The sequence below is a fragment of the Anomalospiza imberbis genome, chromosome 14 (genome assembly GCF_031753505.1).
Source record: "Anomalospiza imberbis isolate Cuckoo-Finch-1a 21T00152 chromosome 14, ASM3175350v1, whole genome shotgun sequence".
Lineage (NCBI taxonomy): Eukaryota > Metazoa > Chordata > Aves > Passeriformes > Viduidae > Anomalospiza > Anomalospiza imberbis.
In genome coordinates, this window is record NC_089694.1 from 5653526 (window position 1) to 5676032 (window position 22507).

At 55.1% G+C, this 22507-nt stretch overlaps 1 protein-coding gene and 1 long non-coding RNA gene across 4 annotated transcripts in view; one reads left to right on the top strand and one right to left on the bottom strand.

The window, feature by feature from the left end:
* The window catches only part of EFNB1 (ephrin B1), a 45204-nt gene that overhangs the window by 3022 nt on the left and 19675 nt on the right, over positions 1–22507 (top strand). Inside the window, exon 1 of one of the 2 annotated variants that reach the window (XM_068204640.1) lies at positions 20535–20893. The exons of the other annotated variant lie outside the window; for it this stretch is intronic. Within the exon in view, the coding sequence (XP_068060741.1) occupies positions 20559–20893 (335 nt within the window). The 5' untranslated portion in view covers positions 20535–20558. Of the gene's footprint in view, positions 1–20534; positions 20894–22507 lie in introns of those variants that run through there. 2 annotated transcript variants of the gene reach the window in all.
* LOC137482389 (uncharacterized) lies at positions 16856–20399 on the bottom strand. Of its 2 annotated transcripts, none has more exons than XR_011004036.1 (6): positions 19859–20399; positions 19653–19715; positions 18761–18827; positions 18437–18688; positions 17379–18240; positions 16856–17075 (listed from the first exon to the last, which is right to left on the bottom strand). It is a non-coding gene; the product is annotated as an uncharacterized lncRNA (long non-coding RNA). The 2 variants fall into 2 exon arrangements; XR_011004035.1 differs by having other exon boundaries at positions 16857–17075; positions 19653–19718.

Below are 22507 nucleotides of genomic sequence, written 5' to 3' on the forward strand. Positions count from 1 at the left end.
GTGAAATCATCACCCACTTCCCACTGTGAAGATGCTGGGTCTTGAAAGGGAAAAAAATAGGCCTAGAAATGGTTTTGTTGGAAAAAGTGATAATTGTCTCAAACCTGTGCTTGGGATGAGCTCGCCCTCTAAGTGAGCTTTCCCTGGGATGCCTGCAGAGCCCTATGGAAGGGGGCTTGGAGAGGCAATATGGCTTTAATTTATTCCATCGTGTCCAAAGGGGGCTTTGGGGAAAGTGCTTCTGGGATTTACTTGCCCCCTTTGCTGCACAGCCCGGGGGTGGTGGGAGCGTGCTCTCCTTGGACAGCCGGGAATTGCCAGAGGAATTCTGGCTAAATCCTTTCTCAACTCCCTCGGCTGTAATTTGGGAGAAATATTGACCCTGGTGGGCTCCTGTACCGACCGTTAAAGGGAAACATTCCTAATAAAATATGGTTTGGAAAATTCATTTCAGGCTGGAATTCGCCTCCCCAGAAAGTATTTTAATAAGAAGGTGGGGGAAATGGGACACATCATCCACGCGGCTCCGGAGAATGCCTCCTTTTGCCTCTGCTTTTCCCTCTTCCCCTTCCAGAAAGTTTTCCTCAGTTCCAAACTTGTTAAAAGCCAAATAAATGCATTTATTTAAGAAAAAAAAAAAGGTGAGGGAAAGAGGGAAAAAAACCAGACAAAAGTCTAATCCTTCGTGGTATTTTTATTCTGCCTTTAATGACATGATGGTGTCCCATGGAATTCTGTCAGCGCTGGGGTTGAAGCCTGGCAGATCTTTGCCTCTTTTAATGCCGTTTTACGAGGGACAAAGTGCTTGCGGGAAGGCTGTTTCCGAGGGGAAGGGCTGGCCTGGAGCTCTGGAGCAGGGGGCTCGCACTTGTCGGAGCAGATGGAATGGAATTACGGGAGCCGTGGGCGCAGGAGGCGCTTCGCGATGTCAGGATTTAGGTAATAGGGAAAACTCGCTGCTTATTTTTAATTAAAAGTAATTTCTGACTTGTGGAGACTCCCCCTTCCTGAGGCTGAGAGGCGGAGAATGGCTTTAAACTAAAAAGATGAGAAGTTTAGGTTGGATATTGAGAAGAAATTCTTGGCTGCGAGGGTGGGGAGGTCCTGGCACAGTTTGCCCAGAGAAGCTGTGGCTGCCCCATCCCTGAAAGTGCCTGAGGCCAGGTTGGATGGGGCTTGGAGCAACCTGGGCTAGTGGAAGGTGTCCCTGTCCATGGCAGGGGATGGAGCCGGATGGGCTTTAAGGTCCCCTCGCAACCTAAACCATTCCAGGATTTATGATTCTGTGTTCCCATCAAGAATCCTATGGCCCCTATGTGCACCTTGGCCTTTCCAGGGCTTTGCTTCATCTCCGAAGGCTGGCGTGGGCAAAGCAAGCCTGGACAGGACAGTTTGCTTTCCAGCTGGAGTTTCCTTTGGAAGGGGGGGACCTTTTGCTGGGTGCCAGGCCTTTGGGAGCCCTCCCAGCTCCTGCTCCCCACAAGGCAGAACCCCCCCATGCCCAGCCCATGTTTCACTGGAAGCATTCTCCCTCTGCCTGTGCCAGGGGGAAAGGAGCACCCAGGGCTCCTTGCGGGTCGTTTGGGAATGACTTCATTAACTTAAATTAAAAAAAAGGGAAGGCAGGGCTGCGGCTCTTGCAGTAGCCGGGTAAATACCGCTGGATTCCATAAAATGGATTTAACTGCTTCCTTTAAAAGAAAAAAAGAGCCGTGATGGGGTGGCTGATTGATTGTAAAAGGAGCCGGAGCTTTCTCTGGAGCAAAACAGCTGCTGCAGCTCCTTGGATGTGCCTGGCAGTGAGGCTGGATGGGGCTTCCATGCCAGTTCTGACTGGGAAGGGCTGGCAGGGGCTGCTTTCCTCCACTGCACCTGAACTCCTGTGTCACTTTGGGGTCTAAGCTGTTCCCTTGAATCCTTATTCCAAACAGGCTGGATGTGGCAGGGTGGAAGGTACCTGTGCCCTTGGTGGTGCGGCCAGGTGGGGTGGGGGTCCCTTTGAACAGCTTCACGAAGTGTTTAGGAGGTCCTCCAAACAGCTTCACTGGGGGCTCAGGGGTCCCTCCAAGCCCTGTCCATGTTTTTAGGGATCATGGGAGGTTGCAAAGAGCTGGAGTGCACGAATAGTCCCTTGCATGACGTCTTTCAGGAGCTGTTTGGATTGTCCCCTGTAAACCAGAGGCTTAGCAGTGGGGATGATCCCTTGTTTCCCTGTAGGATTTGTATGTCCCAGCTTCCCCCTAGCTTTCCCATAGCTTTGTGCTTGCTGCCCCTGTGGCACTGCACCCTGTCCTTGGCACAGCAGTGGCCGTGCTGCTGGGAAGCCTGTCTGCCCAAGGAGCGCTGGACTCCAGTGGGAAAACATCTTGGAGCGATCAGTAGCACATGCTACTTGGAGTCTGGCTGCTGGAATAGGGTGGGGAGAAACAAAGCTGATTCCGTTCTGTCTCTAATTAATGATTGCTGGGATCAGGGAGCAGGAGCAGGACTCGCTCGGCGCTATCGCGGCGTCACATCTGGGCAGGAATGCGCGGCCCGGGCTGTGGGGCTTTTGTTGTGCAGGCCTGTGGGAGAGACCAGCTCCTTGCTGGTGTTTCCCAATGCTTTTCCCCTTCCCATCCCTTGCTCTGGGTTGGGTGGTGTGGCAGAGAATCCTGCTGCGGAGAGCAGGAGGGATGGTGGTGCTGCTTGTGGAGAGGGTTGGTGCAGTCCTGGTATCCTTCAGGAGGGGTTTTCTTGCCCCTTGTGGGTTGTCTCCTGCTTGGTCACCAGCTCATGTCTGTGCCGGAGCTTTGGGGTCCCATCTGTGGTTGAACCCTGCTGATCTCCTCAGGGCTGTGCTGGAGCCTCTGGATTGCATCTCCAGTTGGAGCATCAGAGCTCAGCTCAGGGCTGTGCCAGAGCCTTGGGATCCTGTCTCTGGTTGGAGCAGCGGTACTGGGCTCATGGAGTCTCAGGATCCCATCCCTGATTGGAGCCCCAGTGTTCTGCTCACAGCTGAGCCTTGGAGTCGTGGCACTCCTGGCTCCCCCAGCCTGTCCAGACTTGGTCCCAGAGGAGTTGGACAAGCCAGGGCTAAACGTCCTGCTCGGTGAGGCTGGATTTGCGCGCAGTGGGGTTTTCCTGGCCCCTGCCCTTCCATGGAGCAGGTTCTGCTGGAGATGGAGTGGAGGCTGCGGGTGATCCCTGGAGCACGGCTCGGGGGCCTCCAGTCCCTCCTCGCTGGAGGATGAGGGGACAGGTTTGGGGGGTTCCTCGTGGTGTTCCAGTGAGCAGTGAGCTCCGTGAGCTCTCCCTGCCGGAGCCCCCGGGCGGGATCCAAGCCGGCTCAGGTGCCGGCGTGGCAGTGCCGCCCCGGCCGAGCTGAGCTGAGCAGCTGCACTTCAAAAATGCCAGCTATTTATAACCCTGGCTCGCCTGCTCGGGAATAACCTTTTCCTACCCGCAGCCGGCCCTTCCCAGGTGGGCTGCTTGCCCTTTCTGAGGCCATGGGACTGGGCTTTTCTTGGGGGGGGCTGTATGAGGGCAGAGCTGGGATTTGGTTGGTGTCCAGCCATGAGCTCCCCTTGGTGTTTTTCAAAGGCTCTATCACTCTGTGGTGCTGTGCCTGCACAGAGATCCACATGTGCCATGTCTGCTGGGGCTGGGCTGTGGTGAGAAGCCTGCAGTCACCTGGTTTAACATGGATTGGCTCTTGCTGGTTCCAATGTGGAGTTGCCAGGCTGGGATAATTGGGAGACAGCACACAAGCTGTCCGAGCTCCTTCTGTCCCAGCACCTTCAGGCCGGATTTAGGAAGTTCAAAGCCCTGGAGTGGGTGCCCTCCCTAGCTGGGGGTCCTGGCTGGTGGCACCCGGGCTTGCGTCACTGCTGGGGATGGGACAGGAACATCCCACTTCCCCGCAATCCCTTTCCTTGCCCCTGGCATCCTACCAGGATGAGCCCAGCCCTGTGTACCGTCTGCCCTGCCTGGCTTTTGCCATCCCACCTCTTCCAAGTAGATACTTTGGGAAAAGCAAAGTGCCTTTTCATGGCTTATGAGCTACAAACCCCCTTACACCCATTGATCCCAGAGTGTGTCCATGTTTTCCTTCTCATTAGGCTGGGCAGCGTCTGCGGTTGCTCGCGCAGGGCTGAGGCTTGGTGCCATCTCCTCTTTTGCCACCGATTTTTCCCTTTTAATGGGTTTCTGAAACGTGGGAGCACGGCCTGGTGTGCAGGTTGGCAGGCAGGGCTGGCAGCCTCAGGATGTGGAGGGATGCAGGGATGTGCTGGTGCTGGGCTCCACACTCTTTGTCTGGGCTTGCTGTAGTATCGCAGCCAAACGCGAGAGGGAGGGACGCAGCCCCCTACTCCCATCGGGATTTCGGGGGGCAAATTGTCAGTGGGGTTTGGAAGAGGAATGGGCACAAAGGCGCCCCCCATTAAGGCAGGGTGGCCGGTGTTCCTGTGCGGGGGGTCGGGTGACTCCCGGTGCCGGCAGGGATGCCGTCATGCCCTGCCTGTGGCCGGCCGGGAGCATATGGAAAGGATCTGGGTGTAATATCCCGGGCTGCTCCGCAGCTTTGCTGAAGAGGCCACTTCAGCAGGGGACGCGGCGTGGTTAGTCCTCCCAGCTGACACATCCCAGGCCTTCCTCCGACTTGAAAGAGCTTGAGTTCGCCTTTGAATCTGAGGATTTATAGCCCTTTTAGGCCTCTCCAATAAAAGCACTGCTCCCTCCTCAGACAGAGCCCACCGTCTCCCTCCTCCGGGCTCATTATCCTGGGGATTTGTGTTGCTTGCTCTCTCTCTGTTGTTCACTACTGCCGCTTTCTTCAGATGTGTGGCCGAGAACTTCAGAGCAGAAAAGCCGAGCTGGAGCGGCCGCGGGGCCCGGCCTTGCTCCAGATTGGAGCAAATATGGATCCACATCCAGTGGTGTTCCCAGAGAGAACCCTTATCTGCTGATGATCCCCTGCAGTTGGGGAGCAGCAGTTCCTCTTTGTTCCCTGTGTTTTTCAAGGATTGTGAGCAAACCAGGATGAGCTCCCGTTGCATGGAGAGCTTCAAGCAAGTGTCTGTTCTATGCGTGCATCCCATCTTCCTCATCCTGGCACGTGTGGACACTGGAGCACCCTCAGATTTCTGCTTTCTAGAGGCCCCTCAAGCCTCAAACTGTTTAAAGGAGGCTTAGGAAAGAGGCCAGAGAAACGACATAATAATTATTGTATTACAAATTGTTTCCTTTAATGGGCCCTGTCGGATCGCTCAGTCTGCTAAACACATTGTGCCCTCCCCCAGCCCCTTCCCACAGCTCCAGCCTCCCCTTGAAACCCTGGCCTGCCAGAAAATTCCTTCTGGTGAGGAGCTGGGGTGGTGGGATGAAGGATGATGCTGCGTGTGCATCCACCTGCTCCTTCAGTTCTCCACTTGTGAGGGGAGATGGGGTGGCTCCATTTTTGAGTGAGGATCCTCTCCCTGCAGGTCTCTGCCTATTCCTTATGCTCCAGAGTTTTGTACTGCTCTGAATGTTGCATATTCCAAGGGCTTTTGTCTGGTGGCAACCCAGCTGATTCTTGGGGCTCATGGACATTGACTCATAAACCTCTTGCTGTGCAAGGGCTCCCTCCCTCCTGTTCTTTCCTGGCGTTCCGGTGTGTGCTGGCAGAGGCTCCCAGGCAGCTTTTTGGCAGCTCCCAGCCCCGAGGGCTGTGGGGTGTAAGCAGAGGAGCCACCAGCGGCTCTGTGAATTTTTTCGTTGCCCCCCAAAGAATGAACGTGTTGGAATTGGGCAGCAGGTTACGTTTCTTCAAGGCCAGGCAGCAAATATGTTTTAAATTTGGCAGCCGACAGCGGAGAACGGGTGGGAGAAATTTTCCAGGTATTGCATTACACTTTCCCCTGAAAGGGCTCTGCTTTGGGGCTGGGGATTAAAGGGAGGAGAGGAGGGGGACCCCTTCCCTTTCACATACTTGCAGCCCTACTCTGAGGGCGCTGGGACTGGGATGCCCTCCCTGGGTGCTGCCTATCCTGGGTGATGCCCTCCCCGGGTGGTGCCCATCCCGGCTGAGTCAGGCCCTGCTCGGGGCAGAGCTGTGCTGCAGGGGATGATCAGGATTAATTTTTGGGCTTCCTCCCTCTGGGTGCGATGGGAAATTTCCAGCGTGCTCTGGGCTCCGCCCCGGCCTGCCGGGCTCTGCCTGGCCCCCCTCCCCTCCTCTCCTCTCCTGTCCTCCTGTGATGTCTTTAATAAACGCTTTATGCAAGAGCAGACCTGGGATCCACTCCCAGCATGGACCTGGGGCTCGGCCAATTAGTCAATTATTTCAAAAGAAGAAATTAAAAAAACAAAAAAAAAGATGAAATGTTATTTTTGTAAGGGAAGGTCTGGCCCATGGCTCAGCCAGCAGCCCCTCTCCTGTGCGAAGAGCTGGGGTGAGGGAAGATGGGGAATCTCTGCACAGCCCCTCCTTCAGTGACCACAGCCTATAGTTGCTGAATTCCTTGTGTCCCTCTCGTGTCCCCCCATGTCACCAGGACAGGGAACTGCCCCTCACACCAAGCAAGGGAGGGGGTCTTGGCAGCTGCCTGTGCCCCCTGCTCCAGGCTGTCCCTCCCAGCCTGTCCCTTGTCCCTAGGCAGTCAGGTGGGTGGTCCATAAGTGTCCATCCCTGCCGGAGCTGGCACTGGTGCATCTCATTGTTCCCAGCTTCCTCCGCAGCATGTGAGGAGGAGAAGGAGATGGTTCCCCAGGAGGTGGGAAAGGCTGTCCCAGTGCCATTGGGGATGCACAGCCCCCTTCCCTCTCACTGGGCCAAGGAGGCCTGGCTGGATTGGGGTTTCAGGAAGGCGCTTGGAGGTGTGAAGGGCTGGAGGCAGCTGGAATTTCCCCTTCAGCTGTGTTTGGGTTTAAGATTTGTATTATTCTTCTTTCATGGAAATTTTGTGAGGCCGAGATCTGGCTGCACATCCCAGCTGGTTTGTGTCCCCTTTTTCCTGCAACCCCCTTTCCCTGTGCCCCCCCCTTCCCCTACCCCCCTATTAGAAGTGCCTGGGCTCAACTAATTACTGAAATAATTGAAGTAGCAACATCCTGGCAAAGCGGTGGAGGGAGAGGAAAGGGGAGAGGAGGGTCCCTTGTGCTTCCTGGACCACCCCCCTTCTCCCACTGCTCTGTCCTTTGGAGCTTTCTGCCTACTGCTCATTTAATGGCAGTAGAAGAGCTTTTTCCTACCTTCCTTCTTTTTGTTTCACTTCCCTGAACTACAGGAAGACTTGCTGGGAGTAGGGGAGGGAGGAAAGCCTGCTTGTGTTGCCTTGGCTTGGCATTCCCTACCTGCAGTGAGTAGTTCTGTGATGCAGGGATTGGTGGGGGGTGTCCTACAGGACTCCATTCCCAGGAGCAGCTCCCAAGCCTGGTGAGGTTTAATGCTCGATTCTGCTTTTGATCTGCTCTGTCTTGGTGAGCACTGGGTGCTGTTCCCTAATTATCCCCTTCATGTGGGGCTGTGCTGGGTGTTTGTGCTCACCCAGTCTCTCCAGAAGAAAAACCCACCCTGCGAGGGTGTGTGCGGGGCGGGGGAGCCCACGTGCTTTCCCAGACCACGGAGGAATCCTCCGGGCTCTCCATATAGCCCTGGGTGCTCCCACCCACGGCAGGCAGTTTCATGCTCCCTGCCTGGTTTCATAACATCCAAGAGAGGCACGAAAGTCTTCGTGAGCCACCTCCCTCTGCTGCATGTGGAGTTTGTGGGCTCGGGAAGGTGGGTGGGGGTGCCCCTGTTTGAGGTGCTGGGGATTTTCTGGATGTGCCAGCCAGCTGAAACAGTCCTGGTGCCCGTCGGTCAGCCTTTCTTGGCTTGGTTTTCCTTTTGGGATGCAAGCTACATGTCCCTGAGCATGGTGTGGAATAGGGAGAATGCAGGGACTACCTAGCCTGGGGAGGGGGTGTTCACGGTGGTGGGGAAGGGTTGTGGGATCCTCCTGGCTCCTGCTCTCCTAGACAAGGCCTGTTCCTCCTTGTTTTTCTTCTTTGAGGATGGAGGCACGTGGGTTGAGGATGGAAACACATGGTTTGAGGCTGGAGGCGTGTTGGTTTAGGATGGAGCACGTGGTTTGAGGATGGAATTGCACGGGGTGCGTTGGAGGCATGGGGACCATCCCACAGAGCTCTCAGAAGTTCATCCATGCCTGTAAAACAGTTGGAGGTTTTTGGGGCCTCAAACTCAGAAGTATAGTGTTGAAAGTGCTGCAGCATGATACCAGGGCACAGGCAAAGGAGACAAATTGTTGTATTCCTTATCTTAGTGGGCTTCTTCCTTAAGGTGCCTGTCCCTGCTGTGCCCAGTTCTCCTGTGACCTGGCAGGAGGAGCCTTGCCCACCCTACTCTCCATCAGGAAAGTCTCCACTGCCTCATTGGGATGAGGGGTAAAATCCTTCTCCTGGTTTATGACTGAGAGATTGCTGATACTGGGAATGGTTCCTTACAAAAGGAGTGGGTGACAGATACAAGAGCGCTGGGATAATTGCTTCCAGATGCTGCCTCCCCTTGTCTCCGGGGCTGTGTGTGTTCCAGCGTCCTGCCAGCTCCAGCGAGTGAAACCAGGGAGTCATCCCAAAAAACAGGGCTGGCTAGAGCAGTGTCAGCTTGGAATGCAATGACTGCTGATGTCACCCGAGCTTCTGGTGGCCAGTGTGATTCTGTGTGGCTGTGGAGACAGGTTGGCATGCAGGGACTCTCCCAGTTCTGCCATCCCCTGAGCTGGGGCTTCAGGAGGAGTGCCGAGTGCTGAGGGACTGGGATGCGCACAGGAATTGGCAGCGCCGGCAGCATTGTGCGCGGCAGGCGGCTCTACCGGATCCTGCCTCCCCTTGTGCCATAAACACGGCATTTTTGGCATCTGGGCTTTCTTGCAGAGAGCCTGGCTGCTGCAGTAGCATTAATGATTATTTATTGGCTCTTAATGCCAAATAATGTCAACATCTGGCTGACGCAGCACACGCATCCCTCATTCCGTAAGGCATCTACAAGTGCTCGGCGTTGTGTTGGCGTTGGATTGGCGTTGGGCTTGTGCGCTTTAGGAATTAGAAGGTAGCAAATGGTGGGGTTGTTTGGATACTCCCCTGAAGGGACAGATTCTTGAAGGGCTTCGCTGCTGACCTTCTCCTTAATTACTGCTCTGCGGCGCCGGCAAGACCAGCTCAAAGGGAGCAGTGAAGCGTCGGCACCGGCGCTCGGCCCAGGGCCCCGCGAAGGGAATGCTGCTCCCTCCTTCTGCTGGGATGGTGCCTTTCTCCATGAGATTCCCTGTGCCTGGCAGCTCAGAGCTCCACTCATAACACCTGTGTTAAGGTTACCATTCTGACCTTCGTATACACCAGCAACTGATGCAGTATTTTTCCCAAGTTAAATCCAGCTGATTATAAAGGTACCAGGGAGGAAAAGGGAGGAGAATGGCATTGCTGCGTGTTCTTGCTGATGGACACAGGCTTTACCTCCCTGCAGCTTTCCCTGCTTTCAGCCCCAGACAGAGCTTGGAGGGAAAGAGAAAGGAAAATGTGAATGGAGGAAAATTTCCTTCTCCTCTGATTCCTGTGTGGCTTCTGAAGGTGAGAGTTGAGTCACTTTGCCTGGAACCAGCTCAGCAATTCCACCTCGTCCCCAGAGAGTGTCTGAAGTCACGCAGGGAGAAATAATGCTGGGGGTTAAAAATAGACGCTGACAATAGGACGGGAGGACTGGAAAAGCTCTGTGTCAGGCAAGGTGGACAGAGTCTGGTGAACAGCATTGGGATTGTGCACTGCTAGAGTTGGGCTTTACTGGGTTAAACTGCACTTAAACCTCATTTGCACTTGGAACCTGGAGCAGATTTCAGTCTTAGGCTTGCGTGTCCATCCGGCAGGCTGGGGAAAGCACTTCTGCTTTTAAGGGGCTTGGAAAAGTGAGGGAAGGATGTGGCACTGCTGGGGCCAGGGTTGGGGAAGGAAACAGCTCAGTAAATCCAAATTGCTGGAGGAGGACAGGTGGGACAGGGCTGGGGCAGAGCCGAGTCTGGCACTGGCACCTGTGGAAGTGTTCCAGCTCCCCTGGCATTTTAAAGTCTCATCTGCAGAGTGAAGCACTTATGCTCGATCCACTTCATTGCCAGTTGGGATGCGCAGTGATGACCAAGCCCAGAGCGCTGTGTCGGGTGTTCCCAGTGCCACCAGTGTCCTCGGTGCTGGGAGCAGAGTGTGCAGTGCTGCTTGGCCAGGGATAGCGGAGCAGGATGGTGCCCTTGCCCGAGGCTTTTGTTGAAGTTCACTGAAACCGTCGGCGGCCACCGGAGCCTGAGCAGAGCCCCAGGCGACAGCGGAGGCTGGGGCAGCGAGTCCCCGTCCCCGCGGAGGGGACACGGCCAGCGCCGTCCCCCGGGGCGGCCGCCAAGCAGCAGGCGGGAGGAGATGGGGTCACAGCTCCCGCTGGAGCGGGACCAGGAGCGATTCCGGCTTCTCTCTTAGTTTCCAGCTCTTTTCTTTCTCTCCTGTTCCTTTCCCGCTGGCAGCGTGCTCGGCCCGCTCCTGGTGCTGCGAGGACAATGGGGCTGCGAGGTGGGGCGGGAGGGGGACGGAGATGAAAGGGGAAAAGTAAAATCGAAGCATGTCTGGAAGGGCATTTTGATGTAAATGGGACTTTTTGATAGACTTTGAGAGACACCGGCAGAAAGGGCACCGGCCCCCTTCTGCGCGCTGAGCTCCGGACTCAGCTCTTTCATTTCCTCAGGAAAAGGGCATTTTTTCACCTCCTGTTGAGTGCAGCCACGGTTCCTCCTGGTGCTCTCCGTCCCCATCGCTGTCCGTGTCCTGGTGTGGAGGCCTGTGTGCGTGTCTTAACTGAACTCCAACAGCCGGAGCTCCCGTTCAGATGGTGAAAGCAGTGGCTGAAGCTCAGGAAAGGGAGATGGCTGCTTGCAGCCCATGGGCGGCCGGGAGGGCCCGGCTCCATCCCACCTTCCTCCCCCCGGGCAGCTCCCTGAAACCTTCCCCCTCCCCGGGGAGGGCGCGTGTTTGATCTGCTCCCGTGCTTTTGATCCCAGCCTTTGTCCTTGGCACCGTCTCGCAGCTCTCGCGTGTCGGTGGAGATGTGGCCTCACCGTGAGTCATCCTCCTTCCTTTCTGTTGCTGTTTTATTTTTCCCTTTTCCTTCTCCTAAGAGAGCACTTAGTAAAAGGAAGCAGCGCATTCATCCAGGAAACAGGAGCACAACAAACGCCTGCCGTTTATCCTTTCGAAGGCGTCTCCCTTGAGCTGTTGCTGCTGCTGAGACAGGCTGAGGAGAGAGGCAGCTGCTGGTGGGGGGGCCGGGGATGCTCCCCAGGGTCCCTGGTCCTGCCTGGCCACGGGGAGCCCTCGGGGGTCACCTTCCCCTGTGCTGGCAGTGGGGAGCCCTCAGGGGGTCACCTTCCCATGTGCTGGCAGCTCCTGGCCCTGCCAAGGTGGGAAGGCGGGAAGAGGAGAAACGAGGACAGAGCTGCTCCCTGGAGAGAAGTCTGACAGGTCGGGGGGCTGGGAGGGGGGGGCCAGGAAGGTTGGTTGGAGCTGGCATCCGTGTTCCCGTGCCAGTGCTGGGGAGCCCAGGAGGAGCCCTGTCACTTCACATCTCGGGGTTGTCGCCTGAGCCTGGGCTGGGCTTGTGTCCTCCCCGCACCTCCCTGCTGCTGCCTTCACTTGTCTCACACACCGAGCTGTCAGCAGCCCAGAATTTACTGCTGGCATAAACCCATCAAAAAGCCAAACTGTTGGTCGGTAAAAATGGCAAAGCAATTGAAGGGAAACTTGTTTCTTCCTCTGACAACTTCTGAGTCAGTCCTTTAATCTCTAATCTAGGTTTATGGTCATTTTATTGAAATGCTGGGCTCTGTGGAAAACTGACATGTATGACCATCATAAACCAGGAGTTATGGGAGCCCAGAATTGCCTTGATGGTCTAAGTGTCTGCAGGAAGCATTTTTAAAATCTGTAATTGGGATTTATTGGCCATTGTGGCTCAAACTGTCAGGAGAAAATAAAATAATCAGCCTGGGATTTTTTTTCCTCTCCGGCTTTTGAGTCTTTCCACATATTCTTAAATCTTTTGGTGCTTTGCTTCTGTGTTTAATTCCCTTGTAGTGGGGGGATGTGGGTGAGAGGAGGGAGCCCAGCCCTGCAGGTGCTGCAGCTCCCATCCTGGCTGCGCAGGCTACCTGTGCCCTTCTGCCTCTGTGTCCTGCACCTTGGAATGGCTGGGATCTCATCAGTGTCCCATGGGATGTGGTGGTCATGGACACGTGGGGGATGTTGGTGTGGGGACATGGAGCAACAGGCGAGCCTGGAGGAGGCCTCTTGGCTGGTTCCTCATATGGGGTGGCTGGTTTGATGGATGAGGAGATTGGTGGGTTGGTGAGGTGTTGCTGGAGATGGAAGTAGCAGGAAGTGTGTGGTGGGCTGGCACAGGGAGAAGAGACACTCCTGTGCTCTGCCAGAACCTGTGTCAATCAAAGCATCCACTGCCACGGAGTTAAAACATGCCAACACCAGAGCTTGAGGCCAGGGGCACATTTTGTACCAGCAGCCCATCTAAGGCAGTGCCATGGAGCGAGGCTGGGCCATGCTGGAATGGGCCAAGCCCCACTTGGTGTTCAGCAAACCTTGGGAGGGACCTTGGTGTTCCATCTCATGTTCTTTCTTTTTTGGAGATGTGGAACTGACTCACGTTTTGGGGTTTTTCTTCCCAGTCTGGGAGTGACTCCTGTGCTTTGCCTTATTGCTGTCCATGTTCAGTGGGGCATGGACTCATCCAGGCTATGGATGGCTCTCCCCAGTGCTGCCATTCCCTGGCTTGCTGGTGCAGGATGCATCCGCCAAAACTCCTGCCCCTTCCCCGTTATCTGCCATTCCCAATTTTCTCTCCATTAACTTGCAACCGCAAGCAACACCCGGCAGTGCCAGGTCCAGAGTTACCCTGGAATAATCTGCTGGGCTTGATAAATATCTCTGCTTCTGTTTTGTTTAACAAATATCTCCTTTAATGGCACAGCTTTTTGTTAAGCTTCCTCGCATTATCATCCCGCTTAATCATGCAGGGTGACTTCTAAAAGTACTTTTTTAAAAAATGCCACTTTTTATCCAGGTTTTAAAATTGAAACTCATTTTTTATCCAGAGGCAGGATATAAATGAGTCTACTAAAATTAGATTAATCCTAATAAGAATGTCAGTTATCATTTCTGAATACATTATTTTTTTTTTTTAAATTTTACATGCCTCTTTAGCTATAATTGCTGGTGTAATTTCTTACACAGACATGGTGTGTCCTCATGGTTGACAGAAATACTTAATGCAATGTCGACACCGCACTAAGTTCCAAATTAGTGTGTCGCAGACACTGCCAATGGTTTGAACTTTCTCCTTAATAAGTTAAAAAAGGAGAAAGGCAAAGAAAAAAACACCTTACATGCGAAGAAAGACTTAAATGGATTGAGGGAGTTGGAGTGAAGTGGGATAGTTGGAAGCTAGAGCCCTATGAAGGTCTTTTCTGGGAGAGGGAAGCAGGAAAGGGATGGAGGAGCTGGAGGTCACAGAGGACATTTGGGGTCCAGCGAGGGGTTTGTGGGTTGAATCCTGCCAGGGGCTGGCAGCTGCAGAGCAGGATGGAGGAGCTGAGGGTCGGGGAGGAGATTTGGAGTCTGGTCAGGGATTTGTGTGGGTGAGTCCTGCCAGGGGCTGCACGGCAGGGCGGAGAGGACCCACAACAGCACTGGGGCTGCTCACTTGGGGTTTTCCCAAGCCAGGATAAAGGACCCCCTCTTCTAGGGGACACCCCAAAACCATCACTCCAAGGTGGGGGTTGGTCTCTGCTTTGACAGCTCTGTTGGGTTTGAAGATTGCTCTGTGTTGGGGATTGGGAACTGGCTCTGCCTTAGCAGAACAGACAGACACCAGCCTTGGAATGAACTCTTGTTGCATTGGTGGCATCAGCCCTCTCAGACTCCCAGCGTGGTGGCACGGCTGTGACGTGGCCCCAGCCCGGTGGCACACGCTTAGTGGGGTGAGGAGTGCTGCTGGGAGCGCTGGAGCTAGCGGGATCTTGGGACAAGGCTCCGGAGGATCGCATCTGGCAGCAAAGCAGGGGGGCAGGATGTGGTTGGGGGAGACTTTGGTCTCTCCTGCAGCTCTCGCCAGTTTTCTTCCATGAGTGTGGGTGGCAAGGCGGAGGATTTTGTCTCGGGGGTGGGGGGGGGAGGATTGGAAACACTCCCCGTCCGCAGGCAATTGGAAACTGCTGGCACTGGAGCGGGACAGGCTGGGTGCTCTGCCCTCCTCCTCCTCCCCAGGCCCAAGGGCTGGGTTATTTTTAGGTTTAAACATGAGCTTTGCTTAGTGCCTTGTGAAAGCTCCCTCTGGGAGTGGGAGCTGTGTGTCCCGGCAAAGTCTGGTGACATCTTTGGAAATGGAAAGGAGCACCAGTCCCGAGATTTCTGGCTGGGTTCTGGTTCCTCTCCTCTCCCATTCCCAGATGGAAGTTGTACATTGGATTGAAGTTCAGCTGTACATGTAAATCTGGCCTAAAAATAAAAGCAAGTACAAGTCATATCTCTTTGTACTGGAGGAGGGATTAAAACCTGACACTCCTGTGCTGTTCTGGCCTCTCTTGTGGCCCCTCCCTCAGATGCTGCTCTTCCCATCAGCCTTCAGCTGGATAAACTGGGAGCAGTGGAAGAGCTGCTGAGGGGGAGCACAAGAGTGTCCCTACTCCTTCCAGTGCTGAAACCTTTAGGAGGGTCTTTTCGGTGTGGATATGGAGAAAATTTGGGCTGTTGTTCCAGAACAGGACCTCATAGTAAAAAGGGGTGTGGGCAGCACTGGGAACAGGTTCTGGGGAGAAAGGGGCAGTTTCTGCCCAGATGGGTGACATCCAGAGCAGGACTGGAGGAGGAGACTGGATCCAGCTTCCCTGCAGAGCTGGCTTTCCAGGCTTTGGTGATGGCTGTTATGTGCAGGAGGACAAGTGGGGAGAGAACAAATGAACTTTTGAGGTCCTGTGACTCATCTTCAGCTTTTTCTCCCAGACCTAACCCAGCCCCATCCACCCCCGTGGAGCCGGGCCAAAGGTCTGGGGCAGCTGAGTGCAGCAAGCCGGTGGTGGGATTGCTGTGGGAGTGAGGAACATGCAGTGACCTGGTTCAGCCTGGAGAGGGGAAGGCTCCAGGGAGACCTTGGAACTCTTTCCAGTGCTTAAAGGGGCTCTAGGACAGCTGGAGAGGGACTTTGGATGAGAGACAGGACAAGGGACAGTGGCTTCCCACTTGCCGTAGGGCAGGGTTAGATGCAATATTGGGAAGAAATTCTTGCCTGTGAGAACTGTGAGGCCCTGGCACAGGTTGCTCAGAGAAGCTGTGGCTGCCCCTGGATCCCTGGAAGTGTCCAAGTCCAGGTTGGACAGGGCTTGGAGCAACCTGGGCTAGTGGAAGGTGTCCCTGCCCATGGCAGGGTTGGGACTGGATGGTCATCAGGGTCCCTTCTAGCTGGGGTGGGCAGCTGTGGGCAGATGTGCACATGGCCTGTGTTCGGATGGGAGTTGGGAAGCTCCTAATAACCCCCAGTGCCAGTGGCAGCCGAACAAGTTCCCAGTAATGCTGGGGCTGAGGGCTGGTGATTTGCAGCTGCCTGAGAAGATGGTGCTTCCAGACGGGAGCCAAAGCTGGAATGGCAGAACCCGTTTGGCTGCTCCGGGAGCCGGGGGATCAAAGGGGCCCGCTGTGAGTCAGGGCGGCGCGGTGGGGGTGACGCTGCTCCCCTGGGACCAGGGGCTGGCAGGGCTGGCGAAACCCGGGAGACCTGTCAGGGCAGGGCAGGGCATCCCACAGCTGGGATGGGGAACCCTCCGCAGGGTTTGCTCCTCCTTGCCCAGTTCCTAACATTGGGATTAATCCTTCAAACCGCAGCATTGCATCCCCGGGCTGAGCCAGAGCCCCAGGGATCTGGGTGGGTGCTCTGGAGCTGTCTCCCAGCCCTCAGTGGGATCTCCATGGGTGGAAACCCACGCCCTGGGACACAGTGAGGGGCTTCTGGGAGCCAGGGGAAATCCAGGAGACCTTGTGGTTTCTACTGCTCCCCAGGATATACGTGGGCTTTATTTTTCTGGTATTTCTCAGAAAAATGGTGAGGCTGGTGGCTCCTCTCCCTTGCTTTGGAGGTGGCCAGTAAAGTGGGAAGCTGAGGGATTTGGGGAGCCCTCTTGTACCCCTCGGAATGCAGCAGCAGGAGCACCCAGTTACTGTCCCATGGGGAATTTTGAGACTCCTGGCTGCAAACCGTGTTTGTGGGGTGCAGGGTTATGTGGGGTGTCAGGTCCTGGGGTTCAGGAAGGAAGGGGCTCCTTCTCCCCTAAGGCCAGCTGTAACTTCAGCTCTTGGCTCTTAGCTTTCCTTTCTGTTTTTTCTAACTCAGTTTGAAAAGTGAGAGGTGGGAAGAGGGGGGAACTTGGAAAACACCAGGTTTTGTGTCAGATCTGATGTGCTGAACCCCCCACCCGCCCTTCCCTGTGCCCCCAGCCCTGCTCTGGGGAGAGGGGGGCTGCAATTTGCCTCAGTTCTGTCCCGACTGGGGTTGATCTGCATGAGAATGAGCGGGGCTTGGCGGGGAGGGCTTGTCTTGGGCTCCTTGGGCATATTCCTGCTGCTTTCCCTTCCAAGTGGGCGCCCGGCCGCCGCCGCAGCCCCTGCCAAAGTAATTCTTTGCTTTGGACTGGGAGACGAAATCTCCTCCGTTTTATTTCGGAGGGGTCAGGCAAGGAGTGGGAACCCCGCTGATCCAACCGTGTTCCCTTTTAACCTACCTCTCCCTCTCTCCCCCTCCCGGCCCCCCGTCCTCCGGATGAGCGGGGCTGTAGCCAGGGCACGAGTGGCCAAACCGAAGCCGGAAAACACACAGAGCCGAGCGGGAACACGAGCTGTTTCCGATGGATCATTTAATATCTGCAGCATCCCGGGGCTGGGATTGTGCCGCTCCTGGTGCCGTCAGGGTTTTGTGATGCCTGACGTGTGCTGGGCTCTGTCGTTCTGCCTCCGTGTTCTCCCTCTGGGTTTTAGATGGTGTTTTTTGGCATGGGGGTCACGGTGCAGTCTCCAGCTGCCAACCTCTGTTGGGGTAGGGATTGGGGTGTGGGTAGGAGAAGGTGAGTGCCCACTGCTGCCACCGCCCAGCCTCATTGTCTCACTTCTCTCTCCATTCCTACGCCAATTAAAGCGCCGTGTTGCCATTCATGGCCCTTATGGTTTTGTTCAGTTGTCTGTCAGCTCTTGTCAAGCCCTGTCCCCTTCCCCTCCCCCGTTTCCAAAAACAAAACCCCTGACAAACCCCCCTTTGAATCCCCTCTTACCTCACTCCCAGCGTGGGGCCCCATTGCCGGGGGATGCCGGCGGCGGCGGCGGGGAGACCGCTCCCCACGCCGCCTTTGTGGGCCGCCGCCGCCCCCCAGCCCTCGGCCTCCCGCTTCTGCCAGCATTAATTAGATAACTCGGCCCCTCTTGATTCCTCCGAGGGGAGATCGGGACGATCCGACTCCAGGGAGAAAATATGGCTTTTCTTCCTCTTTATTTTTTGGCCAAGCCCTTGGTTCCGTCGCTGCTGGAGGTGCTTATTGTGCTGGGAAATAACGGGTTTGGGGGGGTGGGTGTGTGATGGGGGTGAGCCTGCGGGACTCCTGGTGTTCCTCATTCCCTGTCTGGACCCCAGGCGGGCGTGGGCGGGAGCCTGGGGTCCCCTGAGCCCACGCCAGCGGCTGCGGAGAGTGCTGCAGGTGGCAGCAGCAGCCTGCGCCAGTGCTCTGGCCCTAATTAAATCTACTCCAAAATCCCTCAATTAGCAGCAGGTTTTGCTTCCCCCCCTCGCTAGGTTTGCATTGAGATCTTTCGAGTGCAGCGTCCGGGTGCATGGAGTGTGAGCGGACTTGGGAGGATGGAGCAGCACATGGCTGCTCCCGGCAGGCCTGGCTGCTCTGAGGGCTGGGAGCCTTCCCTCTCCTCCCCCTTCTCTTCTTCCTCCTCCTTGGGGCATGAGGGCGATCAGCAGCTGTCCCTGGAAGTGATGGACTGGCATCAGGATACATCCTGGCTGAGCCCACCGTGGGACAAAGGAGAACATTCTCCATTTGTGGGCGCTGTCTTTGGTGGTGGTGGTGATCTGTCATCCTCCTTGCGGCTGGTGGGGAGTCTGGCACTTGGATACTCTCCCTGGCCATGCTGTAATTATGGGGATAGCTTAGGGAGAAAGCCCTTCCTGCAGCCCTGCTGTGCCCCAGGAGGACTGAGTCACTGGGGCCAGCTGTGTCATGTCACCAGGGATGTCACCAGCTGTGGTGGCAGCCGCTGGCTGTGGGTGCTGAGGTGTGCCTGGCATCTCACAGCATCCATGCCAGCTTTCCTGAAGCCTGCTAACCTGTTCTCCCAGCATCCTGATGTCTGGAACCCTTCTCTGCTATTGGCTGGTGGTAGGAGAAGGGGTCTGGACTGCAGGAGGGGAAGTCAGATCTGTCCACAAGCTACAGGTTTGCAGTTGAAACCAGGATCCTGCTCCTGACTTCCTGCTTGAGAAATCCAGCAGTGGTGGGTATTTTCCTGAAAAAGTGGGCTCTCTGGTGTGTTCCCCAGATGCTGGGTAATGGCTTGGTCTTCAGAACTGTGGCAGTGACTGCAACATGTGAACAAAGCCCAGGGAGCTACAGTGAGACCTTCCCTGCAACCCACATTCCCTGAATCTCACCTTCCCTGCTTCCAGGGCTGCTCAGGGTAAGCAAGGTGCTCTCTCAACCTTCAGTGTTTGAGGCTGCCTGGGGAGAGTTATGGTCCAGTGTTGAACAGGAGGCTTCTGTTTGCCAGACCTCTCTGTGAAGCATTGGAGTGGCCTCTTGGCCATTGCCAAAGCTATGGAAATCCCCAGAGCCACCGGTTGCCCTGTGGAGAGGTGCTGGGAGCCGTGCCGTGACTGCGGCCGGTGTTTGAGCATGGACAGACCACACTGTCTTGGGCATCACCCCCCTTTCTGGGCAGAGAGGGGCAGTTTGGGTCTGTTTTCCCCTGCATTTGGTGTTTTCATCCCTTCCTCTCAATCCCAGCCCTGGCTTGACCATGACCTGGAGTCGGTCACAGTGTGGAGCTTTCTGGGGTGTCCGTGCCAGGCGTACACTGGCTTGGGCATTTTGTCGCTTCACCTCAAAAAATGTCACCCCTGGTGTGGGGTGGGGGGTTACCAGCTTGCGAGGAGCCTCCCAGCTGGCAGGGAAGCAACAAAAGGGTTTTGGGGAGCAGCAGAGTTGGAAAATGGCATCCCAGAGCTGGGGGGGTGGGGGGGGGGGTCGGTGAGCGTTGCCATGGAGACCCGTTTATGCCTCACTGATGCGTCGTGTAAATCCGTTTGGAAACGAGAAGGGCCTTTTGTCTTTGGGAGGGTTGAATGGGCCTCATTAAACCCGAGATGAGGGAAAAAAAAGGGCCATGGAGTGTATCTGGGAGGGGGACTGGACTGGACTGCCCCGGTGGGGCTCAGCAGAGGCTGTTCCCTCTCCCAGGGAGCTGGGGGGGCTGGAAGGTGAAAAATATCTCCTTGAGCAGCAGAGACCAAAGGAGTGAAGGAGATATGAGCTGCTTTCAGATACCTGGAATTGCTGGCTCTGTGTGGCCACCTCGGCTCCAAAGGATAGAGCAGAAATAGAAGAGGGCTGCTGAAGGGCAAGGAAAATAATTATCCATAGATTAGCAGGGGGAAAAAAGATGGCAGGCTCTTCTAAAGGAGACTAATAATAGAGGAGCACATGAAAGGAGTGGGATCTGAGAGCGTGGGGGTTCGTGTGCTCCTATTTACCCTCTTGTGGTGATGAGCGGTGCAATGGACGAGCGAGAAGGCGACAGATACAGAAGGAGGAACCTTTTCATTCCACTTGTAATTAACTTCCTTCCACGGAGTATCTTTGTTCCCAAGAGCTGAATGGGAGTCAAATAGGAGAAAGGGGCTGTGCCTCTGTGTACTGGCACCGCTTTGGGGAAGGGCAGTGGAGGCTGGTGGTGTGCTGGGATCAGGTGGGCCTTTGGGATTGGGTGTAATTCCTCTGGTTTGATTGTCCTCCACTCTGGAGAGGTGAAGTGAGGTAGGTGGGGGCTGCACTGTCTCACTGATACCTTCTGGTGTCAGCAGGAGAACCTCTCCCTGTGACAGGGGGTGGCTGATGTTCTCAGCTCAAGCTCCCTGAGGATCATGTGGTTGTCCCTGTCTGGTAATGCTGTTTGACCTGTGACGTCCCGCTTCACCTAAGTTAGGTTCCAGTTTTTACTACTGACCTCTTAATTCTCTTTCTTGATGAAAATACAGATTTAGGCAAGGGCAGAGGTGGCTGGGTGTCACCAAGGGAGCTTTGGACAAGCTGTGCAGGGGCCCTCCAATGGCAGGAGTGTGATGTGTCTCTGTGACATTGGGGTCTGGAAAACAGCTCTGGGGACAGGACTGATTCTTCTGGCAGAGAGTCCCCAGTGCCTGGGCATGGCTGCTGTGTCCCAGGAAAGCTTGGATGAATGAGGCAGAGAGGGCAGGATTGGATTGGTGTGTGGCTGGGCACCAGCAAATCGCAGGGTTCAGGAGTGTTTTTCAGGATCCCACACCCAGTTTGAACAAGGAGCTTTGGCTTTTTTACTGGATTTGGCCCTTTCCCACCCCTTCCTTGAGGAGATTCCCGGTGGATGGGAGCTGTGATCCGTCTGGAAGGACTCACATGCTATGTTGGTGTGGAGAGCTGGGCCCATGGGGGCTTCAGCTGCCCAGACACCAGGAAAACCTCCCAGCTCCTGCAGGTCTCGCTCTGCCGGGCACTGTCAGCCTTCCCTGCCAGACATACACGTCCTCCATGTAAGATCCAGTTATTTTTGGGTTTCTTTGAAGCAAACAGCATTTAGCATATGTCATCTTATATGTATGTCAGCATCAGCTTTAGAACATCTTCTCCAAGGAGAAGGTTCTTGGGAAATGTTGTTCTGTTTCTGCCAAGCCTGAAATCAGGTGAGGGGCATCGTATGCTGTGGGGAAAGGTGATGCTGTCTCAGAGATTTTGTGATTGATGTGGTGCAAGGAATGCTGGGATCCAGGGGGAGAGCAGTTGGAAAATTTGTCAACCCATTCTTTCAAAAAATTGTATTTTTAAGCCATTTTTTGGTCTTCCCTAATGAAGAGCTGAAGGATTGTTGGATTTTAAGGTTCCAGATGACTTGTCTGCAGGATACTTGTGTCTGCAGGATTGCTGGGAATGTGTTGGCTCATCCATGCCTATCCATGTGTGCCCACATGGAGGAGAGATGCCTGCATGGGAGGATGGTGTGGACGAGTGGGGTATCATTCCCAGTATGACTCCTGATCTTGCTCTGGCCAAACTTGCTTGGTTTTCCTCCTTAGCTTGTTCTTCCTCCCATCCCAGCAAACCCTCTCTGGGAAGCCTGTGACACTGGGCCCTGGCTGAGTCCATGGCTCTTCCAGCAGGTCCCACCTGTAGCCCCCGGTCTCTCTATCAGATCCTGTATTTTGGACCCCCAAGGGGAAGTGGGGGGGGCTCTGCAAGGGATTGAGGGCCCCACCAACAGCCCCCCAACTCAGGGCACAGGAGAGGCTGCACTTTAATCCCATCTCCCTGCTCCGGCATCCCGGCATCCTGCTGCCAACAGAGCTCCTGTTGTTTACCCAACTCAGAGGAATCGGTTTACAAGGCTCACAAATCCCCTTTTCACCTTTCCCATCAGAAAACACCTCCCGAAACAATGAGGAAATTGGACGCTGCCACCTGATCGCTCCCAAGGAACCTGCGGGGCCAGGAGCTGGGGGCCTGGAGTGGCGCTGGGGATGGGGATGCCTGGCTGGGATGGTCCCCTGGCTCTCCAGGTGGGCAGCCATGGATGCCACCCAAAAATCACCTCAGGGTCTTTAAGGGATGAAGCTGTCAGACCTCTCCACCTGCTCAGCTGGCAAGAAAATACTTGTTTTAAGCTTTAGTGGCTTTAGTTAATAATTCCCACCCTGCTGGACACCAGGAAAAATGATGCTGGGATGTTACCTGTGAATTGGTGATGGTGCCAATCACAGGATTCCAGAACGGTTTGGGTCCTTAAGGAGGGGACCTTAAAGCCAGTTCCACCCCCTGCCATGGACAGGGACACCTTCCACTATGCCAGGTTGCTCCAAGCCCTATCCAGCCTTGCCTTGGACACTTCAGGGATGGGGCAGGAATAAGGCTGGAGCCATTGTCCTCCTCCTCCTCTTGCATGGTGGGCAAGGTAGAGGAGAGTTATTCTTAATGCTAAGAATTGTTTCAGCCTTAAGATTGAGCTAAGTTTTAGTTTTTCTCTTTTTTTTCCCCCTTCCCACCTTAAAACAGGGAAATCAGGCTGTATTTTCTAGAGGAACAGCAGATTCCCCGTTCCCTCCCTGAAATTACAGAGGGTGCTCTGAGGGCACGATGAATTTCCCTATTAATTT